General features: G+C 43.0%; 1 protein-coding gene across 2 annotated transcripts in view; it reads left to right on the forward strand.

Annotated features, from left to right (window-relative positions):
* The window catches only part of grapa (GRB2 related adaptor protein a), a 116,497-nt gene that overhangs the window by 21,034 nt on the left and 76,573 nt on the right, over positions 1-18,890 (forward strand). For both annotated transcript variants that reach the window (XM_062050482.1, XM_062050481.1), the window contains one exon: positions 3,920-4,039. In XM_062050482.1, coding sequence (XP_061906466.1) covers positions 3,920-4,039 — 120 coding nt within the window. The remainder of the gene's footprint in view (positions 1-3,919; positions 4,040-18,890) is intronic.

The following is an 18,890-nucleotide window of genomic DNA, read 5'->3' on the forward strand; positions in this document are numbered from 1 at the left end:
ATCTATATTCTTACTTCAAAAGAAAGTGATTAGAATTGTAAATTATGCAGATTATCATGACCATACCAATGCTCTGTTTATTAAATTAAAAACATTAAAACGGCACGATCTTGTTGACCTCAACACTGCTATTGTTACGTACAAAGCTCATACATGCTGCCTGGATGTCTACAGGAGAGGTTTAAACCCAGAGAGAATCCCTATGACCTCAGAGGTTCAGCTGTCTTCCAGAAAGCTAAGATAAGAACAAGCTTAAAAAGTAGATGTGTTTCTGTCAGGGGGGTTCAACTTTGGAACAGCTTGGATGATTCCTTAAAATGTTCCAGTTCCATTCACACATTTAAAAAACACTTTAAGACTAATGTCTTGAAAAAATATATCACTCTTGAATCAACACAGTAGTTTATACTATGATCAATGTTAATTAAAAACTAAATGTGGGATAAAAATAATAATGGAAGTATACTTGTTTGTATATAGTATATTATTGGTGCAAAGGTTTAACATGTGTACAAGGATATTTCACATGCCTTTACTGTGTATATAATTGAACTGTGTTTATGTTATGTATAATGTGTATTTATAATATGTTGTACAAAGGACATTTAATAATTTTCGGAAGTTCATTTTGTACTTGACATTGTTTATAGGGTTAGGCGCAATAAGTGTTCAACTTCAGCCTAAACCCTTTCGGTCGGCAACATTTTCATTTTCAATTTATGAATGTACAACTGTTTGTTTATTTTGTTGACGATTGACCGAAAAATAATAATATTGAAAACTTGAATGACTGAGAATTTCATGGAATCTACTTTTATACCCAATCATGGCACCCACCTGTTCCCAATTAGCCTGTTCACCTGTGGGATGTTCCAAATAAGTGTTTGATGAGCATTCCTCAACTTTATCAGTATTTATTGCCACCTTTCCCAACTTCTTTGTCACGTGTTGCTGGCATCAAATTCTAAAGTTAATGATTATTTGCGAAAAACAAAAAGTTTATCAGTTTGAACATCAAATATGTTGTGTTTGTAGCATATTCAACTGAATATGGGTTGAAAATGATTTGTAAATCATTGTATTCCGTTTATATTTACATCTAACACAATTTCCCAACTCATATGGAAACGGGGTTTGTATACACACACACGTCTACACTTTCACACACGCATATACACACTTACAAACACACACACACCTATACACACATGTATACACGTAAACAGACACACGTACACACATACACACACACACACGTATACACTTACACACACATGTATACACGCTTACACACATATACACACAAACACTTGTACACACACATGTATACACACACGTATACACACACACGTGTACACACACGTATACACGCGCACACATACACACACACAGGTATACACACACGTTTAAACACATGCGTATGCACACACATATATACACACACACATATACATTTACACACACACGTATAGACACAAACACACACGTATATACACACCCAAACACATGCACACACGTATACAAACACACATATGTATACACACATACACACCTATACACACATGTATACACACAAACAGACACACGTACACACACACATGTATACACACACGTATACACGTACACACACATGTATACACACGTACACGTGTACACACTCACGCACATATACATACAAACACTTATACACACACACACGTATACACACACACACATGTATACATACATACACACATACACACGTGTACGCACACACACGCACGTATACACACAAACACTTATACACACACGCACACGTACACACACACGTATAAACACACGCACACACTTGTATACACACACACGTATATACACACACATATATATATACACATACACACACGTACACACATGTACACACGCTCACGCGTATACACACGTATACACACTCATGTATATACACACACACATATACATTTACACACACACATATATACACACACACACACATGCAGACATATATACACACACGTATACACACACATATACATATATATACACACACACATACACACACATGTATACACACACACGTATACACACGCATACACATGTATATACACACACACACATGCAAACACATACACACATGTAAACACACATTTTTATATACAAACACACGTACACATAAACACACGTATACAAACTACACACACACATATATATTTATATATATACACACACACACACGTACACAAAACAACACATCAGTAAAGCAGCTAAACAGACTTCACACATCCAGCAGTAGTCTATGTTAACAGCTCATTAGTGTGTGTGAGTGTGTGTGTGTGTGTGTGTGTGTGTGTTGCTCCAGGCATCTTCTGCTCTGCTTTGGACATCTGCACTCCAGCATAAGACAGCCTCGTCCTACTCATACGCGCACTTATGTAACTGCTAACAGTGTGTGCGGAGAGTGTGTGTGTGTGTGTGTGTGTGTGTGTGTGTGTGTTCTTGTATTTTTACCCTTCTTGAGACATCAAGAAGGAAAAGTAGCTTCCATATGAGGAGGTGTGAACAAGTGATGACATAAATCATGGTCCCAATACAGAAAAGCATTGCATCTAACAGAGAATGTCTCATTTGCACCCCTGGTGGGGAAATCTATCAACATGAGTGTGGTCCCAAAAAGGAGGGATTTTTCAAATTGACTGTGTGTCGCTTTCAAAACTGCTCCCCCTCTGGTCAACATATGAAATAACAAGTGTGTGTAAGAAATTGAAATACGCCCCCTTTGGCCAAAATTAATTAAATAAATAAATAAATAAATATGTATATAGAGATATACTGTAATAACTTGGAAGTAAATAATGAAGATTAAATAACAATTACACACAAAAAATTAAAAAAAATATTTTTAAACTAAAAACAGTCTTTTTCTCACAATGTGTCGACTTTTTTTTTCATATTCTTTCTGTTTCTGTGATATTGCAATGTTTTCTCATTAAATTATTCCTTTTTTATGTCAAAGTATTACTTTTTAATGCAAATGGTGACATTTGTCTTATGCAATTCTAAAATGTGTCACAATATTGCCAATTTTTTTGTCGTTCTTGTAAAACAGTGACATTTTTTGAGTAAAATTACGACTTTTGTTATAATTTTGCCAAGTAAAATTCTGATTATTATTATAATATTGCCAACATTTTAAAGTTTTCTTATAAAATTAAGACTCTTTTCATAAAATTGCCAACATTTTAAGCTTTTCTTGTAAAATTGCAACTATTATTGAGTACATTTCCAACTTTTATCATAATATTGCACAAATGTTCAGTTTTTTTTTGGAACATTTTGACTTGCGTTGAGTAAAATGACGACTTTTATTATAATACTGACAAAATTCTAAGTTTTTCTTGTGAAATTGTGACCTTTTTCTTGTGAAATTCCAACTCATTTTTCACCATAAGCTTTTTTATATTTGCATAGTATGTATGTATTATTAATGTTGTAAATACAAATGGTCTTAAAGAGTGAGGCATTTTTCAGAGGTCTCAATAAGGTAATAAATACAAGAATGTGTGTGTGTGTGTGTGTGTGTGTGTGTGTGTGTGTGTGTGTGTGTGTGTGTGTGTGTGTGTGTGTGTGTGTGTGTGTGTGTGTGTGTGTGTGTGTGTGTGTGTGTGTGAGAGAGAGAGTGTAGTTGCTGGTGCACTTCCATCAATCGGCTGTGCACCAGCTGGGCTGCCATGTTGTGTAGCGACAGATGCTAATATGACAACAATCAAAACTAACGAGTACAAACAGAAACGTCAGACTTTTAAATAAGAAAAAGGTTCATTTTTAGCTTGAGTAGCTGCAGTTGTACTTAGTGACAGCCTGCCAGCAGGGGGCGTGTGCTCCAAAGATGTTGTGTGAAATATCCTTCGTGTGCTCGCACCCTCAGGTGGTTTGCAGGCCGTGTGTCTCGAGGCGTGGCGGAGAGTCGACTGAGACACAGAGAGTGTGGAGCCTTCCTGGTGCGAGAGAGTGAAAGTGCACCTGGGGAGTTCTCCATGTCCGTCAGGTGAGGACAATATTCATACCTCTTCCTCTCACTTTCTCTCTTCACATTGCTTGGAAAACAAACTTATGTCCATCTGTAGCTGTGAGCTAATGCTACTACGCCCCCTAGTGTTTGGGAGGCTCATGACTCAAATTCAAGTTGAGGTACTACTGTAGTCGCGATGTAATGATGTCAACATTTCTTATCATGATTATTGTGACCAAAATGATCAGGGTTATATTTAGTATCGCAATATTGTGGAGTGTGCTCAAAAATTACTTTTAAACACACTGAAATCTAGTTTAAAAAACAAAAAAACTAAAACAAATATATATGCTGTTAGAAAAGCCACAATTTGGCATGTTTTGTGTTTCTTATGCTTTACTGATTGTGTTTTAGTTTTAGTATTTTATTTATTTATTATTATTATTTTAAATATAGGCTAATATATGCTTACTTGCTTGCTTAGGCGGTCCATCGTAGTCGAAGATGACGTAGCTTCCATTTTGTTGCTCTGGTCGGTGGCTATCGTTGCTGACGACGATGCCACTCCATATGACTATGAAGTCCGATCCTGGAACCACACGTCCTGCCACAGTGGGGACATGTCAGGCCTGGATCAGGGGGCTGGGATGGTTCTGGAACTGCATGGTGGTGTCTTCGCCTCCGCTGATCCCGCCGGTGTTGGTTCCGACACTCCTCCAGATACATGACCCCGTCATGGCATAGCGAGCGCCACAGCGATCGATTGGCTGCAGCTGTCTCAAGTTCGTAGGGTTTGATGTTGCACCTCTTCAATATCCCTTTCAGTTGGTCTTTGTACCGCAGCTTTTGTCCTCCGGGCTTTCTGCTGGCTGAAAGGAGCTGACCATAAAGCATCTGACGAGGCAAACGGTGTCCTGGCATCCGGATGGTGTGACCAACCCACCGGAGTTGTCGCTGTGCCAGGGTGGCCTCTATGCTCATGGACTCAGTGCGCTGTAAGATGTCCGTATGAGGAACTCGATCCTGCCATGTGATGCCAAGAATGCGTTGGAGACATCTGATGTTAAATGCATCAAGGCAGCGGATGTGTCTGCGGTATATTGTCCAGGCTTCTGACCCATACAGCAGAGTTGAAACACACACCGCCCTGTAGACAGACACTTTCGTTGAGGTTCGAAGGTGGTTGTTTTCAAACACCCGGGAGCGCAGTCTTCCAAAGGCAGAGGAGGCTGAGTTGATACGAGCCTGGATGTCATCATCGATCTGGCATGTTCGGGTCAGAGTACTGCCGAGGTAGCAAAATTGCTCAACGAGTTTGAGGGGTGTGCCGCTGATGGTAAAGACAGGGGGTGTAGGGGATGGGGACCTCTCCTGGATGAGAACCTCTGTTTTCTGGATGTTGATCACCAGACCTAGTGAGCGGTAGACTGATGACATGGTGTCTAGTGCATGCTGCATGGCATCAGGAGTGTGGGCGAGGAGTGCGCAGTCGTCTGCATATTGCAGCTCCTGGATGTTGGTGCCTGACATCTTCGTCTTTGCCTGTAGGCGCTGGATGTTGAATAGGCTCCCATCCAGGCGAAACTCGATGGAGACACCACTATCCTTTGTGATGGACTGGCGGAATAGGAGTGTGGCTGCTGCCAGGAAAAGATTGAAGATCGCTGGGGCCAGTACACACCCCTGCTTCACCCCTACTTTCACTGGGAAAGAGGGGGACTGTTCACTGCCTACAAGTACACAGGCCTGCATACCATCGTGAAACTGTTTTAGGATGCTGAGAAACTTGGGAGGGACATACAAACTTCCTGAGGATGCTCCGGAGCAAATCACGGTCAACTGTGTCAAAGGCCTTGGTGAGGTCAATAAAGGTAATGTAGAGGTCCTTGTTTTGTTCCCTGCATTTCTCCTGGATTTGACGGGCAGCGAAGATCATGTCTAGTGTACTTCGGTTCTTTCTGAAGCCACACTGTGTCTCTGGGAGGATGCCCTCTGTTAGAAATGAAAGGCGAGAAAGCATAATTTTCGCAAGTACCTTGCCGGCCACTGAGAGAAGGGAGATGCCACGACTGTTTCCACAAGATGAATTATCTCCTTTCTTCTTGTAGATGGTGACAATGTTGCTGTCTTTCCATTCTTGAGGCAGGGCCTCCCTGTGCCAGATGGCTAGTATGAAATGAAACAGCTTCCGCTTCAGTAGATAGCCTCCCTTCTTCAGTATCTCAGCCGGAATTCCGTCAGGGCCATGGCTCTTGTTGTTTTTGAGGCTCCTGATTGCAGTAAGGACCTCACTGAACATGGGGGGATCAGCAAAGAAGGGAGAAGGCGGGAGATCTGGGAGTGCATTGAGCACTGATGGATCAGAGGGGTTTATTTTATTGAGCAGTGAGTCGAAGTGCTCAGCCCAACGCTCAAGAATTTGTTGTTTATCCTTGAATAACACGTGTCCGTCTGCGGATCTTACTGGAGCGATGCTTCGCTTTTGTGGGACATAGATGGATTTTGCAGCAGCGTAGAATGCGTAGGTATTATTAGCATCTGCATATCCCTGGATCTCCTGGGCTTTTTTGAGCCACCACTCATTTTCCATGAACCGCAGTTGTTTCTGTGTCTCAGCTCTGGTTGTTTTATAATGGTGGAGGAGTGATGGAGAGTGAGGGTTGGAGAGCAGGGCAGCATGGGCTTTGCGCTTAGCGTCCAGCAGCTCCTGTATTTCTACCGAGCTGTTGTCGAACCAGTCTTGATGGTGCTTCTGAGTAAAGCCGATGGTTTCAGAGGCAGCTTGATGTAATGTTGACCTCAGTTTTGCCCACTCACTGTCCATGTCACAGGTGGTACCGTAATCCTCCAAGGTGGAAAGCCCCGCAGCTAGCTTGCTGCGGTAGTGAGATGTACACTCTGGAGAATCCAGGGCCCTGCAGTTCAGTCACTTTCTAGGCTGCTGTTTCTTGTGCGGGGGTCGGATTTTCATCCTCAGCTTGGATCTGATCAGCCGGTGGTCAGTCCAGCATTCAGCCCCCGTAAGGCCCTGGTTACGCAGACGTCTTGTCGATCTTGTTGTCGTGTAATTATATAGTCCAGCAGGTGCCAATGTTTGGACCGTGGGTGCATCCAAGATGTTATGTATTTCTTTTTTAACTGAAAAATTGTGTTAGTGATGGGAAGTTGGTGCTCAGAGCACAGAGAGAGGAGTCGAATGCCGTTGTTGTTTATTTTCCTAGATCCATGAGGCCCGATTATTTTAGTCCAGAGCTGGGCATCTGTGCCAACTCGGGCATTGAAGTCACCCATGAGGACAAGCTTGTCGGACTTAGGGACTCTGGATAGGGCAGCCGCAAGAGACTCGTAGAAGGCATCTTTGATGTTACTATCAGCATCCAGGGTAGGGGCATATGCACTGAGTAGCGTAGCAAACCGGCCTTTCACCAGGGGGATACGCCAGGTCATGAGCCGCTCACTGATGCCTTGGGGGGACTCTGGGATGTTATTGAGTAATTTGCTTTTTACAGCAAAGCCAACTCCATGGAGCCTACGTTCGCCTTCCGGGAGACCCTTCCAGAAGAAGGTGTAGCCTTCACCGACTTCTGTCAGGGAGTCTTCACCCGACAACCGAGTTTCGCTGAGTGCTGCGATGTCGACATTGTATCTCTTGAGCTCATGTGCAATGAGCGCCGTCCGTCTATGAGGTCTCTCCGTCCCATCCTGCGTGTCGAGGAGGGTGCGGACATTCCAGGTAGCCAGGTGTATAGTCATATGCTTTCCTTTGTTATGTTTTCGAACAGTAGGGGATGCCTTGGTGGCTGCGGTTTGCCACTCAGGTGTGAGGAACAGACAATTTTTGGGTCACCTTTTCCAGACCCTTCCCCAATTTGGGGTGAGCAGTGCGGACCCTAAATAGGGCTGCTCAGTCACATGGGCAGCTGCCGAAGGAAGATCATGTTCCTGATCCCAATCTTCACAACGACCATCCCACCCATGCCGCCTCTGTGCAGGATTCAAGTTAGGAGCTCCCAGTCACATCCTTGACCTGCCACCGTCACTTTATCCTGTCGCCAGAGGACTTTTCGGAATAAGCTGAAGCCTGCGCAAAGAGTGTATTTGTGTGAGGGATGGTGCGCGCAGTTCCTTCCCCCACAATCTTGGCCACACCCACCATATTCCAGTGGCACGAGAAAAACTCGAGACGACCTTCAGGTGAGTGCAGTTGCAGGGGACTGCCAGAGATCCGGTCTGCTGGAAACCTGCCCATGTGTGTGTCCCCGGAGCACAGATTTTTCATTTGGGGTTTACTCCCGTAGCCATACTGCCTCCCGGTTTTACCCACATGGCTGTGGGGTGCCTTCAGCACATTGCTTTTCTGTCAGGGTGTGCTCCCTTAGCCTTTGCCTAAATAAGCTGACCCACAAGGCAATGGGGCTATTTACCCATAGTTGGGGCAGGGTTGACGGGCGTCAGGGCGTGTTCCACACAAAGGTGGGCCTATACGCCACATCTCTGGGGCCCACTGCTGCTCCGAGATCCCCTTCAGTTTAGTTCGGGGTCTGCAAAGACCCTTATCCGTGTGTGGCCACGAGGAGGCACTGAAGGAGTCTTGGTGGTGGAGAGACTTTGTACCAGCAGGAGGAGACTTACACACTTGGCTCCTCTTTTCACCCCCCGAAGGGGGCTAGCTGGCGGCGGTAGCTGTAAGCAGAGAGTAGCAAGCAGAAAGCAACATGCACTATCTACAGACATCTCTCTACTTCTACTGCACTAGACGCGTCACACACACACCCTGTGTGGATACACACACACTGATATATATATACACACACATACACACACACACACACAAACACACACACACACACACACACACACATATACATACATACACACGTATATATACATATACACATATATACATACATACATACGTATATAAACATACATATAAATACATACATATTGTATACATACATACATACATAGACATATATCTGTACAGTCGTGGTCAAAAGTTTACATACACTTGTAAAGAACATAATGTCATGGCTGTCTTGAGTTTCCAATAATTTCTACAACTCTGATTTTTTTGTGATACAGTGATTGGAGCACATACTTCTTGGTCACAAAAAATATTCATGAAGTTTGGTTCTTTTATGAATTTATTATGGGTCTACTGAAAATGTGACCAAATCTGCTGGGTTAAAAGTATACATACAGCAATGTTAATATTTGGTTACATGTCCCTTGGCAAGTTTCACTGCAATAAGGTGCTTTTGGTAGCCATCCACAAGCTTCTGCTTGAATTTTTTACCACTCCTCTTGACAAAATTGGTGCAGTTCAGCTAAATGTGTTGGTTTTAATAATAATAATAATAATAATAATACCTGGGATTTATATAGCGCTTTTCTAAGTACCCAAAGTCGCTTTACATGTTAAAAACCCATCATTCATTCACACCTGGTGGTGGTAAGCTACTTTCGTAGCCACAGCTGCCCTGGGGTAGACTGACGGAAGCGTGGCTGCCAATTTGCGCCTACGGCCCCTCCGACCACCACCTATTATTCATTCAACATTCATTCACCGGTGTGAGTGGCACCGGGGGCAAGGGTGAAGTGTCCTGCCCAAGGACACAACGGCAGAAAATGAAGGTTTTCTGAAATGGACTTGTTTCTGCAGCATTGTCCACACGTTTAAGTCAGGACTTTGGGAAGGCCATTCTAAAACCTTCATTCTAGCCTGATTTAGCCATTCCTTTACCACTTTTGACATGTGTTTGGGGTCATTGTCCTGTTGGAACACCCAACTGCGCCCAAGACCCAACCTGCGGGCTGATGATTTTAGGTTGTCCTGAATAATTTGGAGGTAATCTTCCTTTTTTTATTGTCCCATTTACTCTCTGTAAAGCACCAGTTCCATTGGCAGCAAAACAGGTCCAGAGCATAATACTACCACCACCATGCTTGACTGTACGAATGGTGTTCCTGGGATTAAAGGCCTCACCTTTTCTCCTCCAAACATATTGCAGAGCATTGTGGCCAAACAGCTAAATTTTTGTTTCATCTGACCACAGAACTTTCCTCCAGAAAGTCTTATCTTTGTCCATGTGATCAGCAGCAAACTTTAGATGAGCCTTAAGGTGTCGCTTCTGGAGAAAGGGCTTCCTTCTTGTATGGTAGTCTCTCACTCCATGGCGATGCAAAACACGCTTGACTGTGGACACTGACACCTGTGTTCCAGCAACTTCCAATTCATTGTATACCTGCTTCTTGGTGGTTCTTTGTTGACTCTTGATCATCCTGACCAATTTTCTCTCAGCAGCAGGTGATAGCTTGCATTTTCTTCCTGATCGTGGCAGTGACAAAACTGTGCCATTCACTTTATACTTACAATTGTCTGCACAGTTGCTCTTCTGGGACCTTAAGCTGCTTTGAAATGGCTCCAAGTGACTTTCCTGACTTGTGCAAGTCAATGATAAGTTTTTTTAGATCTGTGCTGAGTTTCTGTGACTTTCCCATTGTCGCGTTTGTAACCAAGTCTAATGACTGCATCACATGAGCCCTATTTAAATGGCTTCAGAGAAGTTAACAGTGGTCGTCAATCATAATCAGTCACAAAGTTAAAGGCCTACTGAAACCCACTACTACCGACCACGCAGTCTGATAGTTCATATATCAATGATGAAATCTTAACATTGCAACACATGCCAATACGGCCGGGTTAGATTAGTGAAGTGCAATTTTCAATTTCTCGCGAAATATCCTGCTGAAAACGTCTCGGTATGATGACGTTTGCGCGTGACATCACAGATTGTAGAGGACATTTTGGGACACCATTGTGGCCAGCTATTAAGTCGTCTATTTTCATCGCAAAATTCCACAGTATTCTGGACATCTGTGTTGGTGAATCTTTTGCAATTTGTTTAATGAACAATGGAGACAGCAAAGAAGAAAGCTGTAGGTGGGAAGCGGTGTATTAGCGGCCGGCTGCAGCAACACAAACACGTAGCCGGTGTTTCATTGTTTACATTCCCGAAAGATGACAGTCAAGCTTTACCATTGGCCTGTGGAGAACTGGGACAACAGAGACTCTTACCAGGAGGACTTTGAGTTGGATACGCGGTACCGTGAGTACGCAGCTGCGGCTTCCAAACATTTGATCGCTTGCCCGTACGTGCGTGCCGCTATGTGCATGTCACGTACGCAACTTTGGGGACTTTGGGGAAATATATGTGTTGTATGAACTTTGCGGAGGTGAACGGTACTTTGGGCTGTGGGATTGAGTGTGTTGTGTGGGTGTTTGAGTTGTATTGGTGGGTTATATGGACGGGAGGGGGGAGGTGTTTGTTATGCGGGATTAATTTGTGGCATATTAAATACAAGCCTGGTTGTGTTGTGGCTAATAGAGTATATATATATATGTCTTGTGTTTATTTACTATTTTAGTCATTCCCAGCTGAATATCAGGTCCCACCCGTCTCTCACAGCACCTATCTGAATCGCTTCCACTGCCCTCTAGTCCTTCACTCTCACTTTCCTCATCCACAAATCTTTCATCCTCGCTCAAATTAATGGGGAAATCGTCGCTTTCTCGGTCCGAATCGCTCTCGCTGCTGGTGGCCATGATTGTAAACAATGTGCAGATGTGAGGAGCTCCACAACCTGTGACGTCACGCTACTTCCGGTACAGGCAAGGCTTTTTTTATCAGCGACCAAAAGTTGCGAACTTTATCGTCGATGTTCTCCACTAAATCCTTTCAGCAAAAATATGGCAATGTCGCGAAATGATCAAGTATGACACATAGAATGGACCTGCTATCCCCGTTTAAATAAGAAAATTGCATTTCAATAGGCCTTTAAGAGGCCATGCCATGAAGCCAATTTGATTTGATTGTAACTTTTCTACATCACCAAAATTGATAATGTATGTTGCTGTATGTATACTTTTGACCCAGCAGATTTGGTCACATTTTCAGTAGACCCATAATAAATTCATAAAAGAACCAAACTTCATGAATGTTTTTTGTGACCAACAAGTATGTGCTCCAATCACTCTATCACAAAAAAAATAAGAGTTGTAGAAATTATTGGAAACTCAAGACAGCCGTGACCACGACTGTATGTATATATATATATATATATATATATATATATATATATATATATATATATATATATATATATATATATATATATATATATATATATATATATATATATATATATATATATACATATATATAAATTGTTGCGTTGACCAGCATTCCTCCAATGGGGAATTCAAATTGCTAGTCTCTCCCAGATTCTTTTTATGGCAATACGCTGATGTTTATATTCAATCAACAGGCAGTAACCAAGCTTAGAGGACAAACTGAGACCAATCCAGCACACCAGCGTTCCCCAGCCCGGTCCAGATCGGTCTCCCCTCAAACCCCCGGAAGTCCCGTGATCTTCCCTCTGTCCCTCGCCCCCACTCGCTTTGTTTAGACTACTCCGAGTTATCTCTACTCTGACACATTCCAATCTAGAAGGCCAACACCTTACTATGAGACACAAAAGAAGGAAGAATACTAGCTATTCTTTATATGACTATAGGAGTTTAGAAAGAAGTAACACTTAAATATGGATATGATTCTGATCTGCTTCCAACAAGTCCCCCTTTAAGATCTTCTAATAAGATCTTTATTACTTGTAAAAAACTTATAAAGCACGCCCCACATTAAAGTCTTAAAGTTACCACTTTGCTAGACCCCCTTTAGTGACACTTAGCACAAGGGGCTGTGCGGTTCTGGATGGTCTCGAGGGAGGTTGTTCAGCAAGTCCCTCAACTGTGTCACGAGTCAGGTTGGTTAGTCTCATTGGCGGGAGTTAGAGAGGCCGCTGAAACAGGAGTTCCAAGGGGTGTTAATTTGGTGACTGGGGTCACCAGTCTAACCATAGCACAAAGCCCAACGGCTGACATCGGGATTCTAATGTACAATCTGTGCTCCTCACAACACCAGAATAAGTCAGCTCGTGCCCAAGGGCCTATCCTTGAGCCATCTATCAGTGTGGTGCACCAGTAACGGTTAATGTCACCCAATTTGTTGGGGGACGAAGAGGGTCCTGTAATTTGAAAAAGCGTGTAATTCAGCTTTTGGGCCACAAAGGGAAGAAGTCGGGTGGCATTGTCAACAGAAGGGTACACATGTCAGTCAACTTAAAAGGGGTGGGGTAAGTGTGGGAAAAGGGACGTCCAGCGGAAGAAGCAACACAGTCACCCAGGTTTTGGCATCCACCTGAGCCACAGGTTGTCTGCACCCGCTCCTAAGGTCAAAGGTCAAAGTTACCAGGCCTTCGGTGGTGATGTCATTAGCACACACAGATGTGAGCCTTTGAAACACCACCGAGGTGGGGTGGTACTTTAGGTGCTAAAGAGGGTGTAGAGGTAGTTAACGCCCTCTCAAGGACATTAATTTTAATAATTCCTTTATCGTCTGTATCAGTCAGGTCAAGCCCCAAAACAATATAAAAGGGACGATGGGCACAACTTACCAGAGTATGTTGTCTGCATCCGACACCAATGGTTCAGGGTTGAGTCGTAACAAAAATAGAGGTTATTACCACGGTAATAGCTATTGTGTCCCCCGTAATTAATCACACTGCACAGGTCAAAAATAAGTCTTGCTATCCCCTTTGACCCAGTCTATTTAAAGTCCGCTGTATGTTCTTAGACACTTGTCAGTCACTGTCGTCAGGAAGGATGAACTGAGACACAAAGACAGTAAAACACGCCCAAACACCAGTCCGTCAGGGAACACTACCGGGTGTAACATCCTGCCTTCCGTCTATCAATATCAGAGTAATTTAGGTAACAAAACGGGGATAAACATCAAACTTTTCACTTAATGTAACGACACATATGCTATTATGCTGAAAACAAGCAAGAAAAACTAAGAAACATTTAGCATACTGGATTGGTCTCACACAAGGATATACAATATAGAAGTTGAAAAGAGTAATGTAGGTAGAAAATCTCTCTCGTCTCCTGGGCTGAGGGGCAGATGTTGTGGCGATGTCAGCAATGACATCCCCTGGTGATCTGTCAGGTTCTTCAGCTGTAGTGCAGAGGTAGAGGTGGTACCAGGTGTCCCCTCCACCAGCCAGTCGAAGGGCGTGGGACGTCCGTTCCACGACCTTGAAGGGACCAGTCCACCTGAGCTACGTCCACTTGCGTTTGATGACCTCGATCTTGACCCTCTCAGCGGGCGGAAGGGAATCTGTACAGAAGAACTGGCAAACAAATTCTGCAATTTTTTGTGTAAAATACCATTTTGGTTTTACGCTGAGTCCTCCTTCAATGGGGGGCTGCTGGTCCTGTGAATGACTGACCTGTATGCAGCTCATAGGGTGAAAAACTCTAAGGGCAGTAAAACAGTTTTATTCACAGACCTTCGAATGATCATTAACGCTAATTGCAACATGTCAATCCAATTAAATTTGGTCTGTGCACAGATTTTAGCCAATTAGTTTTTGATGTTCTGGTCCATCCTTTCAACCTTGCCTTGGGACTGACGATGGTACCCCAAACCTGTGTTCTAGTCCGAAAGCCTTTTCGACCAAGGCTAAGTGAGTATTTTTTTTTAAATGGTTGCCGTTGTCTGACCTAACCTTTTTGGGGAAACCATGTCGGGGTACTAGGTCATTCACAAGTCATTTAATTACTGATATTGCATCCTCTTTTGAGGTTGTTGTTGCTTCCGGCCAACCACTGTGATTGTCAACACAAGTCAGTACGTACCTTTTCCCTTGTACCGTATTGATCATATCAGTGAAATCAAAGACTATATATGGTTCACCCTCACCTCCTCCATATTCTAAATTTGATCTACTAAACTACTATCGATGTGTAAAATAGTTATTTTCAAATTAAAATTAGTTATAACTTCTTACCCACGGGAAAAACGTTAAAACTATGGAATGTGTCAGAGTCGGATGATTGTCGATTTTGTTCCAAGGAGTCTGTATCCACCCTCACTCACCCCCTTCTGTTTCTGAAAAAAAGGACTGTGTTAGTCATACTATCACTTTCAGAAACATCTAAGAAAAAGGTCAGCTAATAGTCAAGTAGCGGAGGGCAGGTCATGTTTGAGGTCAATGATTGTCTCTCCAGCCTCTATGGTCCACTGGGGGGTGTTGTTAGGGTAGGGGACCCCTTAGCAATATCACAATTAACTCAAACTCATCTGAACCCTAACTTTTATGTAACTTATTCAATATGGTGAAAGTAACAAAGTATGCTTATATTTATATTGTCACCAATACTAGAAAAATACTACCCTTATGGCGGATGCTTTAGCAATAGTATTTTGAAATTTTACCACACCTGGTGGCCCCAATAATTCATTAAGTCAAGCTCATGTTGTAGAAAGTTGAATGATGCAGACACGTTTGTTACTGAATACTTTCTATCAGACTTCTGTCTTGACGACTATGTGTATGTAATGAGCAACTATAATTATTTGATATGCTTAAATGTGTAATGTGTCGTTTTAGCTCAGCTGTTGTGTAGCTGCTAGCTCCTCGTAGCCTACAGGTGTCTAAAGTGCAGCCCATAGTTATGTGTTTAACATCACTATGGGCTAAACCTAATCTTTTGAAAATCTGGTATTTGGGTGTCGGTGTAATGTTTGGCAGCTACGCCGTGTCTTATCATTGGACCTAAGTTCTTTGGTTTTGTAGGCGAGACAGAGAGCAAGGGAACAATGTGGGACACTATTGTGTCCATCTTATACCATGCTAGCTGTTGCAAAGATAGGTCAACATGAGCAGCCACACCTTGAGTTCCAACATATATAAATAATCATAACATATGGCGAGTCGGGTGGCAGAACACACGGAAGCATCTCAGTCAGTCAGGGTTTTCACTGTTAGAGCAGTTGAATGTCAGCCATTCCTGTTGTTTCAGGCTGTGGTATGAGCTCATGGAGGAGTCTTGGTAGTGGTGTCGCAGCTGGGTGGTTCAGCCGTCAGGTAACACCAGGAATGTTCCTTCTTTGCGATTTGAATGTCAGGGTACAGTCTGTAAAGGAGGTCCAGCAATCTGAACCGGAAGTGGTTTGGTGACAGGTAACCTTCTTGTGACCCCAGCGAAGCCTTCGACCTTTAAAGAGGAAGCACACAGTTTTTTTGGTACCTCTGCATTCAGAATCGAATGGGTGGCTGATAAAATTGTCCGTTGACACTCATGTCCAGCAGGGGTCCTGTCGGTACTTCCTGCTGCGGCTCCTGATGTGGGCGTCCTCTTACACGCCTTCGTGTTCGTTTGTTGGCACGACGGAACCTTTCCTGTTCGGAAATGTTCGGACAGTCACGACTCCAGTGACCAGGCTGGTCACAGCCGAAACAGTGTCTACCCAAGACCAGCTTTGAAGCATCGTGTTGTCCACCACCCGAGTCCAACCGCACGTCTGTTGAGGATTCTTTCCTCCACCTGTTGGAACTCAAAAGCAAGGTCACCCACTGCTGAATATACCCTAGCTGATCTTTGACCTTTTGGTTCTTTTAACCTTTTATCTTCAGCGATCTGTAATTTAAGTAGTCGTTTCCTTGTTGCTCTGTCATTAGCCCTATTTTGCATGGGATGAATAAAATGTCCTGCCATATATTGTTTTTGGCACCTTGTATATCAGGGTTAACTTTGTCCAAAGTGTTTGGCCAAAGGTTCCCTCCCGGAGGTACAGGTGGGAAAGCAAGGTCAACAATGGCTTGCATGTATGCATCGGCAAGAGACTTATATTGTAGTATGTCCTAAGTGTTAATGTCATGTGTCAAAAATGTCTGCCGGAGAAAATGGTCAGACGTGTACAAGGGGTTAATTTTCGGAGGCAGGATTAATCTTAGAGGGGGCGTGTTAATACCTCCTTCTCTTGTCACTGGAGTAGGGGGCGGTGTCCTAGTCAAAGTCTGGGCGGGTCGTTTGAATTGTCTTGCGCATGCGCGGCAGACAAAAAACCAATCAGTTCATTCTGTCATTAATCATCGTTTCTTTTGCTGCATTTCGTTTTTCCACGTAATCCCCGTTTACTTTTATCATACGCCAAACTCTTAAATTCTCTCCCTGAGTGTTCCATTTTCACCAGCGCGCACACACACACACACACACACTCACACTCACACTCAGCAGCACACACACACACGAGCACGCGTAAGCACTCCCGCTCACACACACTCTCTGCGTTTCACTTTACCATAAAACTTCCAGTTACTTTTTTTTTAATTTTATTTTACCAGACGTTTGAGTTCACAACTTTTCGAGTATTGTAAACTCCCTCTTAACCCTTTCAAGGAACGTTCTCTTTTTTTTCTTTTTAAACTGTACCTGCTAATTCCATTGTCGACAACCGTACATTCAATTGATCATCAAACAGTAATGATTCATCACATTTTCCCCAGCCGCCATCACATTCTTGTCTGTCACACTCCTTGGCCATTGTGTCTATTTTTTTTTTTTCAGGGGCCTCGAACCCCTGAAGGCCTTTAAACCCCAAACCATACGGCGGCCTTTAACCCCGTTAAATTTATCGTACAATATGCAGGCCTCTAACCTCCATATCATACGAGGGCCTTTAACCCGTTACTCTTTTAGGCGGCGAACAACTACCCAGGGTGAGCCACACCCAACTATTAGTTCACTCGTCAATGAAACTGCCCGTCACGGTAATCGAGACACAATGGCGTAAGTTGACCACTTATTTACAATTTTAATGCAATGGCAGGCTCGGCAAAAATGCAATCAATCTATCAAAATCACCACTCTGTGCCTGGGATTACAAAACAGTGTTTGACTTACAGACTTCAGGACAGACTCCTAACGCAGATTTTATCTAGAAAGAAAGGTTCTGCTTACCTTGAATTGGCCAATTGAGTCTGTCCAGAAGATTGCAAGAAGTCATCAATCAACAGCGTGCCATCCCGGACGAGCCCCCAAATTGTTGCGTTGACCAGCATTCCTCCAATGGGGAATTCAAATTGCTAGTCTCTCCCAGATTATTTTTATGGCAATACGCTGATGTTTATATTCAATCAACAGGCAGTAATTGGTATTTTGTGGTTTATTCTCCAAGCTTAGAGGACAAACTGAGACCAATCCAGCACACCAGCGTTCCCCAGCCCGGTCCAGATCGGTCTCCCCTCAAACCCCCGGAAGTCCTGTGATCTTCCCTCTGTCCCTCGCCCCCACTCGCTTTGTTTAGACTACTCCGAGTTATCTCTACTCTGACACATTCCAATCTAGAAGGCCAACACCTTACTATGAGACACTAAAGAAGGAATAATACTAGCTATTCTTTATATGACTATAGGAGTTTAGAAAGAAGTAACACTTAAATATGGATATGATTCTGATCTGCTTCCAACAATATATATATATATACATATACACATACATATATGTATATACTATATACATATACTGTATATGTATATACACATATACACATATACACATACATACATACATAAATACATACACACATACATACATACATACATACACATATACACATACATACATACTGTACATATATACATACATATATTATACATACATAGACATATACTGTATATGTGTATATATATATATACATAGTTACATAAACATGCATACATTAAAATATAAATACATATATATATATTCATATATACATATATAATCCCAGCTAGCGCTTAGCGGCTCGAGTTGTTAGCTATTGATTAGCTATGCTAGTTGCCACCTAGAAATGAGTGGCCCTAGCTGGCAGCTGGCAATTATCAAGCTAGTGGCCACGTAGCGATTAGTGGCCTGCGCTGGCAGCTAGCGATTAGCAAGCCAGTAGCTGGCGTGCATTAGCGTGCTGGATGCCAGCTCGCACTTTCACGTCCC

This window comes from Entelurus aequoreus, linkage group LG06 (genome assembly GCF_033978785.1).
Source record: "Entelurus aequoreus isolate RoL-2023_Sb linkage group LG06, RoL_Eaeq_v1.1, whole genome shotgun sequence".
NCBI lineage: Eukaryota > Metazoa > Chordata > Actinopteri > Syngnathiformes > Syngnathidae > Entelurus > Entelurus aequoreus.